This window comes from Sceloporus occidentalis, unplaced genomic scaffold (assembly GCF_023333645.1).
Source record: "Sceloporus occidentalis isolate IW3139 unplaced genomic scaffold, rSceOcc1.0.p SCAF_7, whole genome shotgun sequence".
Taxonomy (NCBI): domain Eukaryota; kingdom Metazoa; phylum Chordata; class Lepidosauria; order Squamata; family Phrynosomatidae; genus Sceloporus; species Sceloporus occidentalis.
The window spans coordinates 48,795,434-48,820,565 of NW_028316987.1; the positions used below are offsets into that span (position 1 = coordinate 48,795,434).

Here is a 25,132-nt window from a genome sequence, read left to right on the forward strand (position 1 = left end):
TATTAAAAATACACATACTAGATCACCAAAGATTAAAGTCAACTTTCAAAAGCTGCAGCATATTCTATAAAGGTTAATTCTCCCTTATCTGAAATGCTTGAAATCAAAGGTGTTTCAGAATTTGGGGGGTTGTTACTTGTAGCTGTTGCTGTTGTTTTGGATTTGAAGTATTTGCTTATACACAATGATCTATCTTGGAGATAGGACCCATAAGCATACATTTCATTTATACTTTATATGCACCTTGTACACGTAGCTCAAGGTAATTTTATGTGCAATATTTTAAATAATTTTGTGCATGAAATAAAGTTTGTATTCGCTAAATCATCAGAAAGCAAATGTGTTGCCTTCTAGGCCAACCATGTGGACCATTTTAGATTCTGGACGATTTCAAAATTCAGAATTCCAGATAATGGACACTGGACCTGTAATATGAAATAATCTCGATAATAATCGTAACAATTTTAATAACAGAATCTTTCCCATTAACTTCACCATTATGTCTTTGATGATGACTGTTTCCTGAAAATAAGATTTAAAAATATATTCTGAAAATATACTCTCAAAATTCAAAACAAAACACAATCTATCATGCTGAGCTTCTGTGTTCAAATGTACAGGTACTTTTCTCTCTTATTTTTATTTATTTATTTTTTTGCTGCTGCTGCTGCTGCCAAATAACATGGTTACAAAAATATATATATTCCATATCATGAAGCAGAGGTATTTATACCAATTTCAACATTTGAATCCATGATTATATCTCCAGTTTAGGAAAGGAATATGGCTATATACAATGATCTCTTATTCAAAACCAGAACAATCCTTGGCAAAATATCTGATGAAATCTTTCTTTGATGGTTGTTTATAAATATATAATTTTTGAAAAACAGATGTGTGGCAGTGGACTGAATACTTAGCAGCACAAATATGATGTATAATGATACTAAAGATTTAATTAGGCTAGTCTTACTCTCTTTTTTGACTGCAGTCACATCCACACTAATAGATTTCCCCCAGAAACTTGATTTGTTTAAAAGAGTTGAAGAAGCAATGGACTGTACAACTGAAACATGGTAACCACATTTCTGCACAAATGGAAATACCAGGCGATCTAAATCCCCACTACATGAATTAGATTTGAAGAAATACATTTCCTGTTTTACAACAAATGAGGTCCAATGAATGCAAATCTATTATGTGACTTCAGGGATATCCTGTAGGTAAATTTGTATGTTTCCTTGCCTACTATAAAGTTCCAAAGTACTGTATTCGGTGGACAGTCAAAGGGCAGCCATGCATCATTTTAATGTCTTTATCTATTTTGCAGTTGGTCCATCCTGCTTTATTTAAAGGCATCATTACAAGCAACCTCCCTCCTTCAGCCTCTATGTCTACTATGTCATTGCCAGGCTATCAAATGATAAAAGTCTTCAGCAAGGCCTCAGGTCTAGGCCACAGTCAGCTCTCATATCCCTTTGCTTGGCTTTTGCAACACAAGTAACTCACTTTTCTTGTCCACCATCCCTTACACAGTGTCACTTTTAATGCTTGCTTATTAGTGTTGAGGGAGCATTTGATAAATTCAAGTAAACTCTTTTCTTTTCACTACAGCTTGCATATCTTAATTCTGTCTTTGAAAAATATGAATTTCCTTGAAGGAGACATTATTTATTTTTCTTTATTTTATTTTATTTTATTCTAATAAGAAGGCTGCTCTAGAATATACAGAGAGACAACATATAGGTGGCCAGCTTTTAGGGCACTACCAAACCAAGAAACAAATAACTCAGCAAATCCAAAAGCCAAATTTGATCAAGTAAAAAACAAAATTCCAAAAAATCAAAGCTTACAAAAGCAACAGAGAGAAATTTCACTAGTAGATGATGAATCAAACGTTGTTCACTGCTCAGTCTTACCTTTGCCATCTGGGCTTGAACTCCATTTGCTTTAAGAGATGCTACTGCTTTCTGTGCTGCTGCTGGACTGTCAAAATCTACAAAACCATAGCCTGTGCAGGAGAAAATACAAAATAATTCATTAATACTTTTAAAAGTTAAATATTTTTCAGTTTTTCAGATAACCTCTCTATCTGTTACAGCTAATATGTTAGCTGTTTCTTTGACCTTCACCTCTCCAGAATCAATAATGAGTCATACAATGCATCCTTTGAGATACTGGAAGGTGCTTCAATAGAATCTCATTTAGTTAGATCCAGTAACATAAGCAACTGCCACCTATCAAGAGATAGCATTTAATTCCTTATTGTCTGCTGTAACTAGGAACATCTCTACTGGATCCTGGAGATAAGTTTTTCATATTACCTGTTAAGTGATAAGACAACCAGAGATCAGTTCATCATACAAAGCACATGCCCCACCTCAGAACTATGGTCATTTCCTAATATCCTGGTTTCTGGAGCTAGCATTGTTCAAGCACTGACTGAAAGGTTCACCTTCGGCAATGGCAATTCACAGAATCCCCTAGCCAGCCCTGACATTGGCCTTGCAGGCTGGGAGTTATCCAAACTTACATTTCCCAAGCTCTGCTTTTATTTTTACTTGGATTGCTGTAACAGCAATCCTTCCAAGTAATACCTTTGTTATTCCACCAGGCATGTCATTTCCCTTTGACCAAGCATCTTTTTTCTCTCTTCTTTATTCATGGTACTGATTTCAAAAGACTTCAACAGAATCACTGCATTCAAGAATATTTTGGATCCCTAATGCTTTTAATAGCTATTTTGTGAATATTTTTGGAATATATGTGATGTGTCTTTTGTAGAAAGACCACAGCATCACCTTTACTTCTTTGCAATCTTTGCCACAATCCATACAGATAGCAACAACCTGTCTGAAAAAATATAAGGAAATAATGTCATTTAAACCACAAAGATTTACTTCTGTAAAGACATGTCTATGATCAAACTACAACTCTGTGTTTTGTGGGTGAGGAAAATAAAAGGTAGTTTCTAGAAACAAAATGTAAAAGAAGAACCACCAACAACAAAACTGTCAACCGTCAAAGGGCTTATTGAGACTGATAGAAAATTTCGGGGCTTAGTGAGGTTTCCTTCCCTCCTCAAACATATATTGACGATATATGATCAGAGGTCAGAGGACAACCTCCATGAGAAAGAGCATTCCCCCACTCATCACACTGTAAAACTTCACAGAAAAACTGGGACAATGGAGCCAGAAATGGAAATTAATCTGGGAAGTCAGAAAAATAAATCACCTGCTCTAGATTTAAAAATTCATAGCTGGTCCAAGGAAGTCACCTGCAGTGAACTCAGGAAGGAGGTATATCTTTTGAGCACTAAATAAAACCCAATCAGTACAGTACAGTACAGCCATGGTGCCCTGTCTTCACAACAGAGGATCAAAGCCCCAATTCGAGTGTGAACTGTCTTCATGGCCAAAGGCCAGTTCTGTGCAGAATCCCTCTCATCCCTGTCTTAAAACAGATTAAAATGACTTACCTTTTATTCTGAATTTTCCAGGAAAACCTGGAACACTCCAGAGCAATGCCAGTGCTATACACCCATCATGCCGTGCCACCTAGCAGCAGCTCTGCTGGTGCAAGTCACTCCATTTAAGTTCACAAAGAGGTGCCCAGCCATGTGATCGACACTGGGCAACTACTTTATGACTACAAAGGGAGCAATTTGTATCAGTAGCACCAGCACCAGGTGGCACACATGTGTGTGGGCAGCTGCTCAGCATTGCTCTGGAATGTGGAAATAACGGGGAATGTGGGGCAGCTTTGGGGCCAGAATATTCTGGGAACAGCCTAAAGTATTTTGGCTGGTGTAGACATGTTCTCAGTAACAGTAGAGACCCACAGGTTCTCTATCATTATCTGACTAGAAAGACATATTCTTGATATGACAAAGTCAGCACAGTTTCAACAAATTTTGTTATGTTCATATATAGCTGAATAAAATACATTAATATGTGCTGAAACTAGGGATGCAACTCTGCATTTGTTCTGCTTTGTCCAGAAAAAATAACACAAAAATTAAAAGCTGCAAAAGGACATTCCAAAGAAGACAAGTTTGTATAGATTTGTTGTGTATTTTTTTAAATAGTATATTTGCATAAAAAGCCATCCAGTGCATCTTTCACCAATGGAACATAGTATGTTCTGGAAAAATTGTCCCTAAATTTCTGCATGGAGCTCTAACATGATGAAATTTTCAATCAGCACAGTCCATTTGTGGAGAGGGGTGGAAAGGGTGATGGTCAGAGGTTAAATGCACTGTTTCAATGACACTGTGATTAGTCACAGCATGGTTGCTAATGTTATTTAAAAAAAAATAATTTTAAATGTGCCAAAATGATTTATTTTTTTCAAATTAAAAAAGAGGGCAATGCCTTCATGCAGCACCCAGGACACATTTTTTACACCCTTAATCTGAGTGCTTATCTGAACTGGGTCAATGAACTGCTTTGGCCAAGATATTCAGATTCACTTCCACACCTGCAAAATGGGAAGAATGGTATTCTATGATACAAAATTTTCACAAAGAGGAAAGCAGTAAAGGGAAAAATACAATTGTCCCTCAACATTTGCGGCTTTGACACTGGTGGTTTCACTATTCGCTGTCAAGGCCGCTGCGCAAACACTCCTCCTCATCATCCCTCCCAGGCTTTCCCCCTGGGGAGGGAAAATGGACAGGAGCGAGAAGCCAGGAAGGGTGTGTGTGCTAATCCTTTCCCTTTCCAGGACGTAGAGCTTCCTCTTTCCCCAAGCAGCTCTGTGCCTTGGAAAGGGGTTTAGGGAAAATAATCCCCCAACCTTTTCTAGGTTGGAGAGCTGCCTGGGGAAAGACAGTTCTCTTGCCTTAAGAAGGGGCTTTGGGGGAAAGCGAACGTGCCCCCCTTCCTGCCGTTCCAAGGCTTTAGAGAGCTCCCCGGAGCTCCCTGAAGGCTTGGAAAGGAAGGAGGCAGCCACGAACACATGCTCTCATGCCCTTCCAGCACCTCAGAGAGCTTGCTAAAGCTGTTTGAAGCTTCAGAAGAGGGATGGGGGAGCACACGCATGCACTGCACTCACCTGCTCCTGCTTTATTCACAAATTTTGACTTTCATGGCAGTCTTGTATCCCTAATTGCTGTGAATGTCAAGGGTTGACTGTACAAGCATGTTGAATATTTGAAGTGGTGGATAAATATTGCAATGAAATTTCATTGTAATAGTAAAACGAGAGAAGAAAAAGGTAACATCTGGTTGATCAGAGTATGTGGAAAATAAACAAATGCATAGAGTGAATAAGGAGGGCCTAAATACCCTAAAATCAGCAAATTGCATCTGATCTTGGAAGCTAAGCAAAGTCACCGCTGGCTAGCACTTGAATGGGACACCACTATCAAAGAACAGGTGCTACCAGCTATATTTCAGAGCTGTCAAAACCACCTCTGAGTATTACTTGCCTAAAAAAAACAAAACAATAAAATGACACACAGAGACAGAGAGACACACAAAGTGAATAATACTTGACAAACTCTAATTGTGGAATTTTGCCAACCAGAGAAGTAGAACTGGTATACTCCCAAGATCATATTATTTATTTTACAGCATAAAAAGCCTCTATATTTTGATTTCGTTTGTTTACTTTGAACTATTTGAGAAGGAATATTAATGTATTATGACCTAATAAGGCCAGTGAAATAAATACTGCAGCCCTATAAATGCTGCCACACAAATAACACAAGCAAATTCAATTAGCATTAAGTATACGATGTTTTAATTAGCATTTCCATTCTCACAACTATATTCCTCATGTTTTGTCTTTTCACAGCATGTTACAAAGAATGGAATTTGTTATACACAGCAGTCCTCAAAATATTCTGCAGAGAAACTGTGTAGTTTGAATAACAAAAGTCACAATGCCCCAAACACTTGTTTTGAACTAGAACTATTTTCATCATCGAATAAGTAATTGCACCAATGCTGAGTAACAAGATCAGTGAATCATACAGCATAGTCCTTAGTATGTTTACGAATAAGTAACTCCTACAGCGTTCAATGGGGCCTACTGCCATTTCAAAGGAGTGTAGCCTTAATTTAGTATTCTCTATGGAAACTAAAGAAGCTGAAATATCACAACAAAAATGAAATGGCACACTCTTTCATCTGGTTATTGTACACAAGAACAGAAAAAGAAAATGAATCCAACTTTCAGTTTTATGGCACATTTACCTGGTTGCCTACCCTCCAACTGTCCCAGATTAGTAGGAACAGCCCTGTCCTGTTTTTCAGCTGCTTTTAAAATGTTTTGGTCTCTCCTCACTCTTTTCTCCTTTGTCCTCAGCTTACTTCAGTTGCTACAAACTGAGTTCAGAGTGCAAAAGTAACAGATATTCAATTAACTCGGGTAAAGGAGGAGGAGGAAGTAAAATTGTGTGCTTCCTGCTAGGCTTACTTAATTGATTTATTAATTGATTTATTTTTCTCAGGACCTCCAAGGTTTCTTTGCTTAAAATCGTATTTGTGAATATCCATACCTATTAATATCTTCTTTCTTCTTGTTACCTGGCGGCACCCATTTCAACACAACCTGACATTGATGTGCCACACGCATCTCAATTCATCTCTAAAATGTTGAAGATTAGCATGGTATGGAACAGTGGAAGAGATCCTACTGTAGCCAGTGTAATCATACTTCACAAAAATTAAGATATACATCCAGCAAATAAGTCAAGGGTGGGAAAATTATGGCATACAAACCTCAACTTTTTTTGCCACTCCCTAAATCTTCTTAGGCCCTCAGACCTCCCATATTTCCCCATATCTTTTGGGGGTGTGATTTACCCAGAAAATATATTCTACAGGCCAAAAGTATTTAGCACTTTTGCAGTATTCAGTAAGGAGCTGCTGTGGCATTACTCCATAGTGGAGCTAATGAAATCAGGAGCATCAACAGGACTGATGCACAACAGGACTGATGTGCACAGGGAGACTAACTAGGGAGTGCTGATGCACATCACTAGAGCTAGATGCACACCCCAGTACTTTTACCAGTGTCCTCATATGCATGAATATTCACAATTCACTAGAAAGGTTTCCTAGGGGTTATTTAGAGGGTGAAAACAATCCAGAATGAATCCATGTTGAATCTTTGTTGTTCATGAACATCCCAAATGTGCTTGATTCAGTTGGGGGGAGGCTGCCAAAAATCCCACTTAACCAAGGATAGTTGGTACCATTCCTCCCCCCTCCCCGGGTCTTTAAAAAAGATTTGTATAGTTGTTAGTTAAATAACAATCTGAATAGATCCAGGATTTAACTCTGTATGCCTGGCTGTGTCTTTCCCCTCTGATGAGGGGAGATAAGGACTCTCCCTCTCTCTCATTTCCCCTGCTCCCCACCATCTCTTGGCAGCCAGCAGCTCCAAGGAATAGTGGGAGATACTGATGTTGCTCCAGCTACCAGGAGAGACCTAGCTGGGGACAATTTCTCCCAGGGGTCACAGGCACCCTTGTGGGGGGTGACATAGGGCTGGTGAGCATGTCTGAGCAACAGAACATGGAGAGATGTGAAGAGATACAGTTCTGATGAAAAAATGGTGTGAATAACAAACCTGGAATGTTTGTGTTGGCATATTCGCATCTTCCTGATTAAAAAAAACAACCCAACCTCTAAATGACCCCTTTATGTCATTTATATAGAGCCTCTGCTATGTAACTAAGTAGGCATAAAGATATGCAATGAAGACCATGACATAGAATTGCAGCTACAGTCTGCTGCTGTAATAAAGTCCAAAACACTCACCTCTCTTTAAAACAACAAAAAGTGGCTGAAATGGCCCCCCAAAATCCAATAAACGCAAACCAGAAGTAAACTTCTAGTTGCTTCCATGTTGCATTTTTGGTGAATTTTCAACCAAAGGATTTGTTAGGAGCTCTTCCCTTACTGCAACTGCTCAGCAATGTCTTACATAACTGTACATTTGTCCATGTTTAAAAGGTTATCATGGAGGAGGGAATTTGGATTTCCTGTATCAAATGCCCAAATTGTGTATCAGGCATGGAAATATATTTCATCCATGTAATATAATGGTCACATGGATATGAAGATATGGGTTTAAACCACACATTATCTCTAAAACCAATGAACTCTTCCAAAATAAAACATTAGTCGCCAGATAGCAAATCTGCTCCCTTATGGAGATATTATATAAATAACCTCTCTCCCCATAACATTCTCTTTTTCCAGCTCATTTTTCTCAAATGATGTCATCCTGCCACATTTCTCAGCTGCTCACACATTATCAGCAGAACCAGTAACATCCCAACCTAAAGCACAGCACTTTCCTGCATATCAATATTAAACACTGCCACATCACAACGCCAAGAGCTATTTGGTTGCAACAGTGCTATGGGTCTTCATTATTCTACCATTTCAGACAATTGTGTGGACATAAATGCTTAAAAGACCTGCAAAGTTGGAACTCACTACAAAGTTGAGTTACTTGCTAAAGACTAATTTTAAGAAGACTAGGCTGTTAGAAAAAAATGTTGATTTATAAACTATACATATGATCATTCATGATGGAATTCTTTGCTTCAGGCACTGGCCAAGCATAAGATAGAATGACACTGCCAAGAAGCAAATTGTTCTGCATATTAAGGGTGAATCTAATTCTGTCATTATATCCATAAGTCCAGGGTAAAGGGATCTTAAGCTTATATGGAGGATCTGTTCAGAAAGCAACTCAATAGATTGATCTGCAACTTGGCAAGAGGTAGGTCTGCAGATGATTTGTGATTATTTGAATATTTAGTCTGTGTAATATTTCCCCCCTTAGAAGCAACTTGAACTGCTATGAAATTTGTTAGCAAGTTTGGCATGGTCACAACCTCTCTTTGTCTTAAATTACTTTTAAAATTCCATAACTAAAGGGAGATCTTCCTATAAATTCTCTCCTTTCAGCTGTAGAGAGGGATGTGCATTCCATCGTAGCTACTTTTCTTCAGTTTGCAATGCTTTCTGAGTGATTCTGATGCAGTTGCCATGCTGTCTAGGTAAGTTCTCTCAGACTTTATGCCCATCCAACCTTGCCCAGGATACTAGAATTTGAGTGAGGCCTTTAAACAAACAAACAAAAAAGAAGATAGTTCAGAGACATCCAGTTACATGACTGTTGGTGTAAGCAACAGCTGAACAAGCAAAATCTAGAGAACATATGATTGTATCCACAGAAGTAACAAGAGACATGTCTTAAGATGCTGCAAAGATTGATAGAAAAGCCTATGATTATTGGCTATTTTTTTTAATCAGCAAGCAACTATCTTTTGAACATCTTGAGACACATCTCTTCTTCCATCTGTGGTATAAGCAGCTCACAATACTTGAAGCCATTCTATATTTACATCCAATCCTTTGAAAATTCTCCTATTCTTTAGTATTGCATTTTTTGCAGCTGAATTTCAGGTGTACCTGAAAATGTATGTGAATTTATACAGTTCCAAGTGGTGTGTGATTTCTTATTAATATTTCTTCTTTATTTTTCCCACTCAGTTTCCCATTTGCAATTTCAAGTTCTCTTGATCAGAAGGTTGTAGGCACGGCCTTCTCAAAATGTAATCAAATTCAATTAACAAAAATCCTTTCATGTTGCATTAAGAGCTTTGCATGTTTCATTCAAGCTCAAAAATGAATGGAAACTGCAGCTGTTAAAAGTCATGCCCTTAACAGAGGCAATATTTAACTAATATGAATATAACATTACATCCTATGCTGTTTTACTTGCAATTTCCTGGCCACATAGTCACTGGTAGATTCATGGATAGCAGATTTGACAGTTCACTAGAATACACACATGGAGTCTATGTAACTGAATCTATCATACAACTGAAGCTTCCATTCCATGTTAAAAGACCACAGCCTGGAAACCAGTATCATTCACACAGAATTATGAGTTGATAGGGATTGTACTGACAATATCAGTCCATTAATACAACACATTAAGTTGAACTTCTTCTTCTGTTTACTTGGATATACAGTATGTGTGTGTGTGTATTTGGAAATAGAAATGGGTATAATTTTTTTTTTTTTGGAAAGCATATGTATCAAGGCTTCCTTTCTTTTTCATTCTCTCTCTCTTTTCCAGGATTTTAAGCTTGTTTTTTTTTTTAAATTAAAACAATAACAAATCAAATGGGTTATGTAACATAAAGGGATTAAAAGGTACTATGCAAATCCCACTGAAATCACTAGCACATTTTCCTTCACTTACAAATGTATGGGTTAGGAAGACTTAAGTTAGTGTCAAAAAATATAAAAGCAAGAAATAACGGCAAGCTCTGAGATTTACAGAGAGTTATCACTACTGAGCCAATTATTGGCATCTTCTAAACTACTTTCCCCTTGTTTTATAGTTAACGTCTGCCAACTACAAAACCCACAATGCAGTGTTTCCTTGGAGACTGGAGGACTTCAGCATGTCTGGAGACAATCGAGTTGTGAATGACTGTCCTAAATGATGGGATTTTTTCTTGCAATCTGTCCAACTAAATTCAATTAACATCTAAGGGTAGCTGTGTTGACCATACAGCAAATCCAATAACATCCAAACAATTATTGGGCCAACCATACACAATTGCATGTTACAAGCTTTCAAAGTCATCAGGCAAACAGGAGAAAGAAATTGAAGATGTTAGTCATAGGCCTTCATTTTCTGTTTCTGGTCTTAATTCAGATGGTAGGGAGGGCTATCTGCAGGATCGCCATGTGGACCCTGGTAGATTTTCAAATTAAAGGAAATTTAATGTCCAATTGCAATTCAAAGAAGATGTTTCCTTGGCATCCAACATGTCTCCTTCCTTTGCGAAGCCACAGGCTCCTATGTAGAGGACACTTTCAATTTCAAATTGAAATTTCAATTTCAATTAAGTTTAGCCTATCCAATTAAGTTACTGATCTGCATCTCTCTTCTACCCCATTCCACCCTCACATGATGTTGCACGTGGTTTACTTGGGCGTTTATCACATGGAGGTTTTTGTCACTTTGTATTCACTGCGGAAGCACCACGGAAGGAGCTCCCATAGAAAGGAATTGCGTCTGATAACACATTCACATCATTGGACCCGCAGTCACCCCGGATCTGAGCTGCAAAAAGCTGCAAAAACCTCAGTGTGATAAACACCTTGCTCTTCAATAGTCTTATTATTGGTTAATAAAGAGTGGCTTTAAAGAGTAGTAAGCAATGTTGTGTTAATTTCAGATAGATAATACTAATCCACTGCAAGTGCAGTAATAATTGGTGGCTACAAAGATCAGTCAAGAAATCAAGGGTGGAGAATTTTTAATGTTCCAAGTACCTCTGAGCTTACACAGAAAGAAACTTTCAGCATAGTGACACAGACCACTGCAGCTGCTCCATCCACTTCAGATGTTGAGAAATCTGTGGTGAAGCTGGAAGGTAGCAACATTTCAGGGCCTTAAATGAGTTACTTAGGGGAAGAAAGCATAGGAGAGAGAAAAGCTTCAGAGGCAACTGAATAGGGGAAGAATGTAAGAAGAGTTAGGCAGGGAGTTGTAAGAACCTTAGCACAAGTCTTCCATTGCAGTCCTAATCCCAGGCTGTGAAAACTCTCTGGAGGGAGAATTGGGAGCCCAAGGAAGTGAGTATCCAGGCCAATGCAGGGAGCAGTTTTCCAGCTCCTCTTCCCACAACAAAAACCAGACCAGTGTAAGCCAGTCACTCGGGACAAGTTAGGGTTTAGTATACAATCTAATACACAATTTTGTATTTATTATAGAACATGCAATATTATGCAATGGAAAGAGTTGTTATTGTTGTCATTGTTGTTGTGGTGGTGGTGTGCCTTCAAGTCACTTCTGACTTATGGTGACACTAAGGTGAACTATCACAGGGTTTTCTGGGGCTGAGAGTGTGTGATTCACCCAAAGTCACCTAGTGGACTTCCATGGCTAAGAGAGGATTCAGACCCTGATCTCCAGGGTTGTACTCTACTGCTCAAACAATTACACCACACTGGCTCTCAACACATACTACACTACCACAAACAGAGAAAGATAATTGAAAAAATTCCCATTGGTCCAAAATGTACTGCTGAAATAATCCAGTTTGAGATTGCTTTAACTGCCCTGGCCCAATGGAGTTTATCACACGGGAGGAATTTCTCTTAATTTCGAATGAAAAGAAAGTGGGGCCAGAACGCATTCACGTGAATTCTCTAGTTCAGTGAATTTACGTGAATTCGAATTGCATTCAAACTGACTTCCCATTGCCCGAAAATAGCTTGCCATTGCCCGAAAATGCGTGTGGTTGTCTATCACGCAATAACGTGATGATTGCGTCCGGACCGACTTCCCATTGCCTGAAATTGAGTATGGTAGTCTATCACACAATAACGTTAAGCACCATGATTGAGTTTGGATTGCTATTGGATTATACTTCCAATTTCCCTTGTCTGATAAACTCCAATGTTAGGGATTTCTGGGAACTGTAATTTTGTGAGACATTTAGTCTTCTCTGTCAGAGAGCTCTGGTGCCACAATAAACTACCATTCCTAGGATTCCCGAGCATGGATCCATGGCAGTTAAAGCAGTCTCAAACCGGATTATTTCTGCAGTGTGTTCTGGACCAATGCATGCCACCCTCTGAGAAATATACAGGCCAATGTGTCACATTGGATGAAAGACTAGCCTTTCATATTAAAAAGGCTTAATGGACATGAGACTGAGGCCAACAAATCAGTCTTCCACCCCATTCTACTCCATACCAGGATTATTATTATTTTTTCTTTTCCATTCTTTTTCAATTACTTTGAAATTGAAACTCTTGGATTGTTTCCCAGTTCTTCTTATGTGTTCTGCTATCTAGCAATAGAGCCATGTGATGCATGCTGCCTAAGTGTGCCTGCAGTTTGTCAAATCCTTCTTGTTTTCTTTCTTGAACAATATTCCAGACTGATGCATGTGTAACTCACATTGTTATTTGAGTCACTATTAAGAGTGAGGTATGACTCGTGCAAGCTATAAAATAATACATCAATAGCAATATAGCAATAGCATGTACATTTCTATGCTGTTTATCATTGAACTCAGAACTCCCTAAACTGTTTACAATCTGTAAGCTAATTGCCCCCAACAAGCTGGCTACTCATTTTACTCACCTAGAAAAGGAAGGCTGAGTCAACCTGGAGCCCTGCCTGGGATCAAACTCACAACCTTGGGGCTGTAGAACTGGCATTCAACCACTGCACTACAAAGGCTCCTTATTACCTGCATGCTCCCAACTTAGATGTATCTGCTGCCCTGTTCAACAGATCCCCCCCCCCAGGTGTCTTGTCACCAGGCAAGAGCTGTTCTTGAGGGAAACAGAACTGATCTCTTTTTAAATATTACTTCCACTCAAGAAGACCAAAGATGACATACTGTGGGGAGAACTGTGAGATCTGTCTCAAGGACTTATTCTTTCAGTTTTATATTTTTGTAGACAAATAAATTATGGTATTGTTAAATGCAGCCAGTGGATTGTTAAAGAAAGTGTACTTTTTATATAATGTATAAGTGAAACACACAAAGAAAATAATTACTTCGGAATTTTTCATTGTTGTGTTTGCATGGAAATGGCATGTTAATGCAGTCATGCATGGGAAGTTCACTATCTCATTTGGATGGACCCTGATTAACTATTACTTAATAGTGGGTTATAAGGGGGGGGGGGGTTGAGGCACCCCAACTGTCCTGGATTACTGCCAGCACCCACACAAACAAACGCTGATAGTGATGGCTCAGCAAGGAAAACAAACTAGGCAGCTGAGAGACCGTCTACAGACCTTTCTATAGTCCAAATGAAGCAAGCCACAAATGAAAGCCAGGGTCAGGATACCAGAAGTCATGGAAGCCAGTTCAGTCCAAGGTCGTAGGTTCAGGGGCAGACAAAGATACAAGAAGTGCAGAGTTCAAGAAGCCAGTGCCGACAGCAACCACAATGATGGATCTGCAATAAACTCTGGCAAAGGGTCGGTGTTCTCCAGCTGCTTAAATGAGAGATGCCCTCCCTTGTGCCAGCTATTGCTTATCTGCAGATTGCCTCTCTGCAAGTCTCTTTGTCCTTCCACTGGGGCAACACTAAGCTGCTGAGCATCTGGAGGGGACCCCACAGAGCTAGGGTCTGGCTGAGCCTCAACCACTGGGGCTGGAAGATCAGGGCTGGGGTCTGGCAGGGCAGAACTGGGATCTGGTATAGCCTCAAGTTCCTCTTGCACCTGAGGAGCCACGGCCTCCTCCTCGTCCTCCTCTTGGCTGGCCATGACACAAACAGGGACAATGCCATCACACAGTTGCAAGGTGAAGTTGTTAAATACTTTATTTTGCTTTCAGTATTGTATAAATTGAGACTAATATTGTTAATATTAATTCTGAGAAACTGTGATATTGATGCAAACCATTCAATTAGACACAGTGGAATTCATCCTATAATTACTGAGGAGAAATTGAGGCATGCTCTGGGGGAGTATGGGGCTATTACTAGATTTAAAAGTATACAAGGCAGCCAGCAAAGTGTTTCAGTCTGTGACTATAGCAAAGCTTATTCAGCCAAAATCATAGGAAGATAATGTAAACAAGGTAAATTAAAAGGTGAATGGCATGTGTTTGGTAAGAGGTCAGAAAAGACCCTTGTTCACAATGTTGACTACTCTCATTCTACAAAGAATAAAGAGCCTGATAAACTGGCAGTTAATCCTTTGCATACTGTCCCATCTAGAGATAGTTTCCTCCCTTGATATTCAAACACATTCCACCCTCTTATTTTCTATTCAAGATGGAGTGGTGGTGGAACATGTAGTAAAATCCTAAACTACTACAGATGGTCATTATTATACATTCTTCAAATTCAAGTGCTTTTCTGGCCTTTCACCAAAAAAGTGGTAGATTTTGACACCTGGAAGTTACAAGTGCAACAGCTACTAGATGATCCAGAACTATCTTCTAAAGGAAAGAAAAACAAGTTATTGGAAAGTCATTCATCTCCGGCTTTGAATGAAAATAAATGCTAGCTCAAATACTAAAGCGGTGTGTTTGATGTAATTAAAAAAAAACATACAGATCTACTACAAGTAGTAATGAACTTTATGCTCAGTTTCTAAAAACTTTTCAGAGATCTACAGAAAAATTATCTGAATATTTGATGAGATTAAATAGCTGCTGGGGAGAAATGATCAGGAAAAAGACTGGTTTTGGAAAATCTGGATGTGCAGCTGATCAGACAATTTATTTGTGGGTTTGGGATGAGACCTTCATTATGCAGCTTCAGTTAAGGGACTATTTGAATGTTATGAATGCTGCAACAATGATATCTCACCAGTTGTTACATCATGTCAGACAATATGAAGAAGAAAAAGAATTGAAAGACAACAGGAGACATTAGCATTTATGGAAGTTTCCATGTATGCCCATCAGATTATTGCACATGGAATCAGGAATTATTGAAAATGGTGCTTCAAAAAATTCAAGAGAAGTTGAAGTTCAGCAGGCAATAGGGAGCAATAGTTAATCCAATGAATGGGCCACCTATTCATTGGTAGGGAGCAATAGTTAATTCAATGAACTGACCAACTACTCATGTATGGACAGATCAAAGCAAGCCAATCTTAAAGTTCTCCCTTGAAATCACTCCACCCTAAATAATCATTCATTCTATTGCTACAATTGTGGAATGGAAGGATACTCTAAGACAGAATGCACTGGGGAATGTAATACTGATATAGTACAAGAAAAATTAAACTTGAGACAGGAAAAAGGGTTAGCAAAATATGATGAAATATTTTCTAAGGTGTCTGTAGATGAAAACTGAAAAGCTGTGGCCATGCTTCAGAAAGCTCCATCAAGGACCACAGAAGCAAACATAGTGCTAAGATGAATTAGTGAGCAAGCCCTTTCATTCTTAGAAGTTTATACAGAAGGAGTGGCATGTAGCTCCTGGATAGATACAGGCTCCCAAGTAACCGCCATAACTTCAAAGTTTTATGACAACTAATTGTCTCACATTGAACTACATCCACTTGAGGTACAGTGGACAAGAGGTCCCTTATTTGAGATATTTAATAGATTCTGTCTGTTCTCCTAAAGAAAATGTGGTGTCAAAAAGAAAAACATGAGTTTTGCCATTATATGTGCCAATCAGAATCATCCAACTATTGCTCCTGTTATTGTTGGCACCAAGGCTCTATGAACTTCAAAAAGGAATGTGAACAAATGGCTAGTTCCCATTTCCTGTGAAAACTAAAAATAGATGCTGTATGAGCAAATATATATTGAGCATGTAGAGCATAAGAACAAATGCAAAGAGAAATATAAAAAGAATAGCGAGATTGGTAGAAAGGCAACCAGTAGATTTTTTTTCCAGGTGAAGAAAAAGAAGTTGAAGGAATAGTATGGGCAAACTGAAATGTTACTGCAAAATGCAGAAAGCAGGAGATTCAACGGGGGACTGATACTAAAGTCTCAAATTGTCAAGACACTACAATTATAAGTTCTCACAGAAGCATATTACCCAGAGAGTATAATATTGCAAGGAAAGATGTAACAGATTAGGTCAATCCCATCATACTTATACATGAAAGATAAGCTATTCCATTTTCTTTGGATTTGGTGAATCACCTATCAATCTTGAATACGAAGAACAGTTTGAGGGGGGGGAAATGCCTTCTCAAAGCATGATGTTGATGTGTACCATGTTAAGGATGTGAAAGATGTTATCCATCTTTCAGATGACATGCCCTTCAAAGAAAAGACAAGCCATGTTTCAGCAGCTGATTATAAAGATTTTAAACATCTTCATGAGCTTAAAGCGAGTGGTACTGTAGAAGAGTTGGACAGTTCATATGTTTCCCTTATTGTCTTAGAAAGAAAAATGGCGCACTGAGGATGATGGTTAATTAAAGACATCTAAACAACATAAACAGAAAAGATGTCTACCCTTTACTTCTCAATGAGAAGACCTTTTCTTTGCTAGCTGAATCCAAGTGGTTCATTGTCCTTGATTTGAAAAATTGTTATTATCAAACAGAGGTGGAGCAAAAGGACAGACCTAAAACTACATTTAGTAGTCCAATGGGAAATTGGAAGTTCCATATGATGCCAAAGGGACTGACCAATGCTCTAGCAACATTTCAAAGAATGATGGAATGTGTCGTGAAGCACATCAATCTCACTGAAGCTTTAATGTTCCTGGACAGTTTAATAATATTCTCAGCAATCTTAGAAGAACACGAAGCAACACTAATGAAAGTACTTGAGCGACTGAAAGAACATGAGTTAAAACTGTCACCTTCCAAATGCACTTTCCAGATATCAGTGAATTATTTGGGACATGTTAATATCACCAAGAGGCATACAACTTGATCCAAATAAGCTGTTTGCTCTGAAGGATTTGCCTAGACCAAAAACAGTAAAATAGTTGAGAGCATTTCTGGGGTTTGCAAGATATTACTGAGGATTTCTGTAAAGCTATTCTACTATCACTGTCACTGACTGCACTCTTGGCAGGTAAAGTACAAAGATAGAAGAAAAATGTCACAACATCAGAAGTTATTCACAAGAATTAAGAGTACAAAGGGCAGTCTTGTCAGAAGACCTTTGAAACTGTAAAATACTTACCGATCTTTGCACCTGTGTTAGGTTTGTTAATTGCATACTCCCTTATATGCTGCATAAAGATGCTAGTCAGGGCCGCTGAGAGCAGGAAGGAGAACTCAAAGTGATAGTATATGCCAGCCATGGACAAAGTCAAAGTGAGAGACATTATCCAGTACATAAATCAGAATCTCTTGCTCTCAAATGAGTCATATCAGAGAAATTCTATGACAATTTATATGAAGCAAAATTTGAGGTGACAACAGATAACAATTCTCTCATGTAAGTTCTCACTACAGCAAATTTAGATGTTATGTATACACCAATGGTTGACAGCATTGCCAATTTATGATTTTACAATTGAATATAAAGCTGGTAAACTGTTATGGGGATGCAGATGGGTTGTCTTTTTGCCCACATGACATTACTACTAATGATGAAATTCTATCAAAACTACAGGAATGAATTTCTCTGTGGGAAGAACAGTGAGATCTGTCTCGAGCACTTATTCTTTGAATTTTATATTTATGTGTATATATATATATATATATATATATATATATATGTTTATATTTATTTTAACACATAAATCATTGCATTTTTACATACCACTACTATAATACATTTACTTTTATTTATTTTATAATTAGCCCCTGAAGAAGGTCAATTTGTAGCAAGACTGAAACACGCTGGGCTTTATAAGATAATAACGTTTGTGGACCATCAACAGCAGATGGGACCTCGTTTCCTATTGTTAAATGCAGCCAATGGATTGTTAGAGAAACTGCAGTTTTCAAGTATAATTTAAGTGAAACACACAAAGAAATCAAAAATAGATTGTTGGGAATTATTTACTGTCATTTGTGTTTCTAATGCAGACATGGATATGAGGTCCACTATCTCATCTGAATGAAACCTAGCTAACTATTACTGAATAGTGGGTTGGTTGGTTGGTTGGTTGGTTATTTATTTATTTATGGTTTTTACACGTGTTTCTTTAACATGTAACTAAGGATGTAGCGTTGGAGATTATCAAATCACTGACTGATACGTAGGACTGCCAGATATAAGGGTGCTGCCCAGAGCCCCCACTTTTGGTGGGGCAATAGACAGGGGCATCAAATTCTACAGTTTTCATGGGATCACCTCCAGGCTAGAGACAAAGCTGCAGACAAACCTCTAGTCAGGCAGATAGCTTTCTAGCTGACGGTGCTACAAAGGTTAATTAAATCATATGTTTCAATTTGCAAATACACTTAATTTCCGACTAGGAGAATATGTTTTGTCGCAGTATGCATTTGAATGACAAGCTGTGAGCAACTGTCTTTGCTGCTTAATGCAGAGGTCATCCATAGTCCTTAGAGCCTGAGATGACCCTGACCTGGAAACACAAATGTAGAGCTAGAGTCAACGCTTTGGGGGCATGGCGTTTATATGACGTATGCCCCTGAAGCAGCTGAAAGCTTCTCTGAGACCATCTAAGGTAGCCCTAACCCACCAGTCCAGTCCTGCTGGTGCCTGTTTGGGATTGCCACTGTGGCCTGCTTTGAGAGTGGGCTGTCTGGTCACTGTGGTCCTAGGCTGATTGTAGTCTGATTGTGGGCCGATCGCAGCTGGAGTGGCCAGAGGCCACTCTAGCAACCTGTCTGCTTTGCCCCTAACTTTCAGGGATAGCTCCAGGTTTGTGGGCCATTCTATCACTGATGAGCCATGTTGAGACTATCTATAAATGGCATTAGATAGGAGTAGCAACACTGTCACTTGGTGTCTAGCTGCCATTAATATTTACCATAATGTTCTGAGCAATGCTACATGGAGGGCATTGTGGGAAATGTATATGGTGGGTAGGCCCTGGCAGCCCAGAGAAGATGCCAACAAGATGCCATGATGGTAGGCAGGAGCCTTATAAGCTGGCCCAAGACACTATGTTCTACCACTATGCCTGCTGCTCTTCCTTTCTTGTCAATGAGAAGTTAAAGAAGATAATTATTTGCTCATGTGACAATGAAGTGAGGGTGCAATTTCTGAATCCCATAGCTTGGGAAAAAACGTTCCCAACAGACCTGTAACAGATGCCTTTGTCAAGACTGTCCATTGTAATTACTAATTACTATTTTTACTTTGGCTTGATGCCATTGCAGTTTAAGAAGGAAAGCACAGGATTCTCTACCTGTCTGGAGGAGGAGAAGAGGGAACCCACTTAAAGAAGCAACAAGGAGAATTTGATATGGCTCTAATAGTGCTACTTAAACACACAGTCTGATGCTAAACAATGATGTCTCCCACAACCTAAATGGCTGGGGGCCTACTGGGCTCAGTTTCTCAATGTCGTAATTAACTTGGCAGCAGGTTCAAATGAATTAAAACTGAATGTCACTATTTTTGCAACAAATCCCTCATCCTTGTTTTTCCTGCTTGTCAGGAGAAGACCAGCAGAACAGCAATTAGTGGGAAGCAGAGCAGTGAAAAAGAACCAAGTATACACTAATTAGGTCACTCACCAAGCGCATTCATTTCATTGGCAGATTTAATCAATGTTTTCCTGAAATGCCTTAAATCTCTTATGCTAATTTAAAGTTTTGTTATTATTGTTCTTTTAAACACAGATGGGACGCCTGGAGATTTTCAAGTGTTTTCTCCCTTTTCATTGAAAAACACTTGCTAAATATTATGCTTTACACCTACTGCTAATCCATATTACCAAGGCACAGTCACAATGAAACCATAACATTTTCATGCCTATAGTTGAATGTTAAAATATATGGTGGGAAGAACTCAGATGTGTAATGTAATTACATATGTGTTACAGTAAACAAACAAAAGATATAACAACATGTGTATTCACTTAATTTCTGCTAGCATTTTCTGTATTTTAAAAATATCTCAATATTATTTACTTAATTTAAAGTATAGTGCCTACCAGACCAAGACCTCCCAGAATTCCAAAGGAATTTCTTGCAAACACTCTTAAAAAGTAAGGGCAGTCTCCTCTGTATTTTATTTGGGATCTGCACAAGCATTTCATCAATACATCTCTTGAATGAATTGTATTACTTATATCAATTCAGAGCTGAGAAATGTTTCTTTTTGGACTTTATGTCCACAATCTCCTTGACAGTATATTCAAAAAGAATGAGACTCAACATCTTGTGTGTCGTGACATGATATTAACAACACAGTAAATAAATATTTGCATTTATTTCATTTGCATGGGTTCTTTCAATATGCCTGAAACTTGGCCTGAACTGTGACAGGACAAAACTAACCAGAGCATCTGAATAGCAAGTGATTTCAAAAGAAAAAGAGGCATGAAAGCACAGAATTATTCCCAGGGAGTGTATAAGTTGAGCTTCTATCTCAGGGAAAGCAGTTCCCATTGTATTCTAAGTATTTACACTGGCAAGGGCAGAAAGAAAAAGCAAATAAAACACAGTTACAGTACTTCACTGCAACCAGGAAAGGTAATACTATTCCAGCTGGACCTCCTAACTAAAGACAGGTGACGTCAAAATACTGTGTGTGTTGTTTTTTCCCTGTATCCCCCCCCCCCCCCTTGAGCTCCTGAAGCAGGGATTGGTCTTTTTAGAAGCCATTTGAATTGACCAACACAAAAGAAGTCAATCTGTTGAGGCAAAATCTGGATTCCTTGACTACAGAACTAAAGACAGAGAATAATTCTACAACTGGGACAAGACTGAAATTTGACTCTTCCTTAAACCATTACAAGCTGTGTTCTGCACACCAGACACAATTTCATCTTTGTTTGTAATAGAGCAATGTCACTATGAAGGAAACAGTAAACATTCTTGCACCCTTGGATGATCTTACCAATTCAGACTCTGGGAAATATAGTTTTTGTTAGTTTGCTTAATTCTCTGAACAAATACAAAATACACTTCTCAGAGACAAGAGGGTTTTCCAAGATTTTCCACACCAGAATAAAAGCAGAATGGTGCACTCTGGAAAGTTTGTGTGGTCTTTATCCAGAGGAATAAAAAAGAAAACTCTGAACAATGTATATTTTGAGTATACTAAAAAAAAACAAAAAAAAAAACCCTTTCTGCCAAGAGCTGGGAAAAGATTTGCAACCCTTCTCAGCTGCCAATTTCCTTCCTTCTTTCTCTCCCTACCGCCAAGTATGAAAAAGAGGTGAGATAGCAGATTTAAGTGCCATTTGAATGGTGACTGAGAAAGCTTGTTCTGGCTGGATTTCTGAAGAATTATAAAAGCTTAGACTTTTTTTTTATGAATTATCCAAAACGACTCAGAAAAATCCACTCCATTTGGAAACAAGATTAAAGAGTTTCTCTCATCATGACCAATCCTATCAAGAGCTGTTCATGCCAACCCCATGGCTGGGGCTCTTGATAGGATTGGTCAGGATGGGAAAAGCCCTTTCATCTAGTTTCAGAATGGGTGGATTTTTCTAAGTCATTTTTGGATAATTCATAGAATCTTGTTGGGGACATTATGTCACTATCCCCAGCGGCTAAGTTTTTTAGGACCATGCGCAGGGTTATCCTGACTAGGTTTTCACAAGAAGAGCTATGGCAGCATAACCACTGTGTAAGCAGCTATTTTTTAAGGCATTATATAACTGTGGAGATTATTACATGGGGAAAAGGATATCCTTGTTCTGTCCTTTTCTCTTTATTGCACAATTACGAAAAGATTTTCATACCCTCCACATTTGCAACTTTGATTTTTGCAGATTTGTTTATTTGAGATTTTGATTCATATGTTCTCTCTACAAATCTCTAGGTTCTCCAGTGCAACTGTGCCAGAAGTTGACAATGGAGAACCTAAAACTTCCTAGAAAAAACACTTCCCTAGGCATTTATAGGTCCTCCAGCATGATTCTATGATCAACTTCTGGCAGATGTTCACCATAGAGTTGACCACTGGAGAACCTGGAGATGCCTAGAGAGGTGTTCTCTTAGGATGTCCTTGTTCCATTCTTTACTCATTATCACGCAATCGTGAAAAGATTTTCATATGACGTCGCTCTAATCGTGTCATTGTTCCATCACTAAAGTGGAACTGTCTTGTCATTTTGTATTAATGGGAGTTTGTATTAATGTCTCTGAAACACTTTTGAGCAATCATAATAAGGAGAGGATAAGGATGGAGAGTGATCTGCTTTGCTCCTGTCCCTGTGCGATAATCTCCAGTATCCCCAACATACTATGACTTTGACTGAGAACCTATTGACACTAATCTAAGATGTTTGCACATGCACTGCACTGCTATCCGGTATACAGGCAGCATGGAACACTAATGCTGTAACTGCATTGGTTTAGCTTTCCACGACACAGCCTTTCTATTGGATATTGGCTACAGCTCCCAACTCAGTATGGTCTATCAACATGAGAGCCTGATTCTTCAGTTAAATCACCCTAGCTGGATCATGGTAAAACTCTAGTACATAGTTCATTAAAAGGTTTATTAAAGGGTACAGAAGAATGCAAATATGCAAGGCATGTATATGTTTGAGCATATTTATAATGGGAGTCATCATTCTATGCCTATACAACAGTGATAACACTTCTTATTTACAAGATGTATCCATTCACTCCATGAATACTCTACTATCTGTGCTGAAGGACAATGTTACTCAAAGTGATGGTCTGTAGACTGGTGCCAGTCCATGAGCCATCAGCTGCTGACTTGTATTGAAGCTAGGCACAGAAGATAATAATATGGCATAAATGGTACTGGTCATGCCAAACACTGAAAAAAAAAAAAGATAGCCTACGTCAGGTAGGTTAAGGAGCACTACTATATAAAATATTTCTCCCCTCCTCATTCTTTTATATCTTTAATCTTTCTATGTCATATCTTAAACAGTAACATACTTCCATAAATGCAGGTAGTAGGCATAAAAACTGATTATCCAATAATTTATTATGCAAATTTCAGTGATTGTTTTAACCACAGTGGATAAAGAATCAAATTAAAGTCTTATGTCCCTTAGAAAATTAGAGTTAGCAAGCAGAGAGGTTGATTTGCCCTTGAAAACTAAATTACTAAGTGCAAATTGTGTAACATTCACACAGCCTGAATGCATAAACACATTATCCATGAAAAAATTTAAATTATTATAAAACATGATTTCAAGTTAGTAGGAAAGCAGCGACTGGACAGCTTTCTCTGCTAACACATATGAGAAAGCAAGTCACAGTCAAATTGTGGAAAACATCATCCTCAGTCTGCAAAATAATACAGAATCACAACCTAACATATATGCTTCCATTTCAAGCAGATTCCCAAGATAAATTGCTATATAGGCAATATATAAACTTGAAGGTTTGGTTTCTTTTCAGTTATCTGGGGAAAATAGCATAGAAATAGTGCCTTCATCATAATGCTTTTGGGAAAGTTTGGCTTAAGGAGTTTATCACATGTGGCACTTCCGTTGCCCAAATGTCATCAAATGTGGCAGAAGCGTCACCAGTGTGATCATGCCACAGGTAATTCTACAGTGGAACAGAAGTGTTATCATCATGGAATCACCATCGAATCATCAGGGAAGCAGCCCTTTTCTCATTAATGGATTAATCCATTAATAATAAGAAAAGTGATTCTCGGCTGACAATTCCATGGCGAACTCTTCCATTTCACTTTAGAAGCTCCAGGCATGATCACACTGGCAATGCTTCTGCCCCATTTTGATTACATTTGGGCGACAGAAGTACAACGATTGGAGCTCTGTGTGATAAGCCCCATAAAGATCAATTTCTACGATACCAACTTATTTGGGGCGTAGGACTGGCCAGGCAGATGCTCTTTATGGTGCCCCGGAGTACAGTGGCCCATGGTAGGGCCTTCTTGGTGGTGGCATTTTAGCTATGGAATGTTGTTCTGTTAAATACTGTTCATCACACTCTTGTGTTTCAGGGTAGCAGTTACAAACACACACACACACACACACATTAGTATGTGCTTCAGCAGAATAAGCAAGTGTTCTTTGTTTCTGGCTATTTGTTTACATTGTTTTACTGCATTTTTCAGACATGTGTATTTTTATTGTTGTTATTGTTGTTCTGATTTATGACACTATCCCTGTTGCTACAAAAAGACAAAATATGTCAAATAAACTTAATAATAATAGTAATAATATCAACAATAGTAAAGTCAATAGCAACCTCAATGCACATCAGAATTCTGCTTTTACTAAAAAATTAAATCAAGTAATGTTTTCCTTAGCCACCTTTTACAAGTCATCCAAGGCAACCTGCAATATAGATAAGGCAAACCTATAAATAACACAGAACAATTCTACAAACAAGATCCTATATGTGTCTACATAAAAGTAGAGATGGATCAATCTATTTCTACTCTATGCCATTTTATAGACATTTATTCATATGTTTGTTTCACACCTTTTCCACAATAATGTGAGATTTTAAAAGTCTGTACAAAATTCTTATTTTATTCATATTTTACTACTTATTTTAAATGTACTTTTTATTTTACAAAATACATGTTCCTAGAATTCTTTTTTCTACAGAAGTG

At 38.3% G+C, this 25,132-nt stretch overlaps 1 protein-coding gene across 2 annotated transcripts in view; it reads right to left on the reverse strand.

Moving 5' to 3' along the window:
• The window catches only part of LOC149309712 (RNA-binding motif, single-stranded-interacting protein 3), a 575,089-nt gene that overhangs the window by 290,593 nt on the left and 259,364 nt on the right, over positions 1-25,132 (reverse strand). For both annotated transcript variants that reach the window (XM_089531314.1, XM_089531316.1), the window contains exon 4: positions 1,920-2,011. In XM_089531314.1, the coding sequence (XP_089387440.1) occupies positions 1,920-2,011 (92 nt within the window). The remainder of the gene's footprint in view (positions 1-1,919; positions 2,012-25,132) is intronic.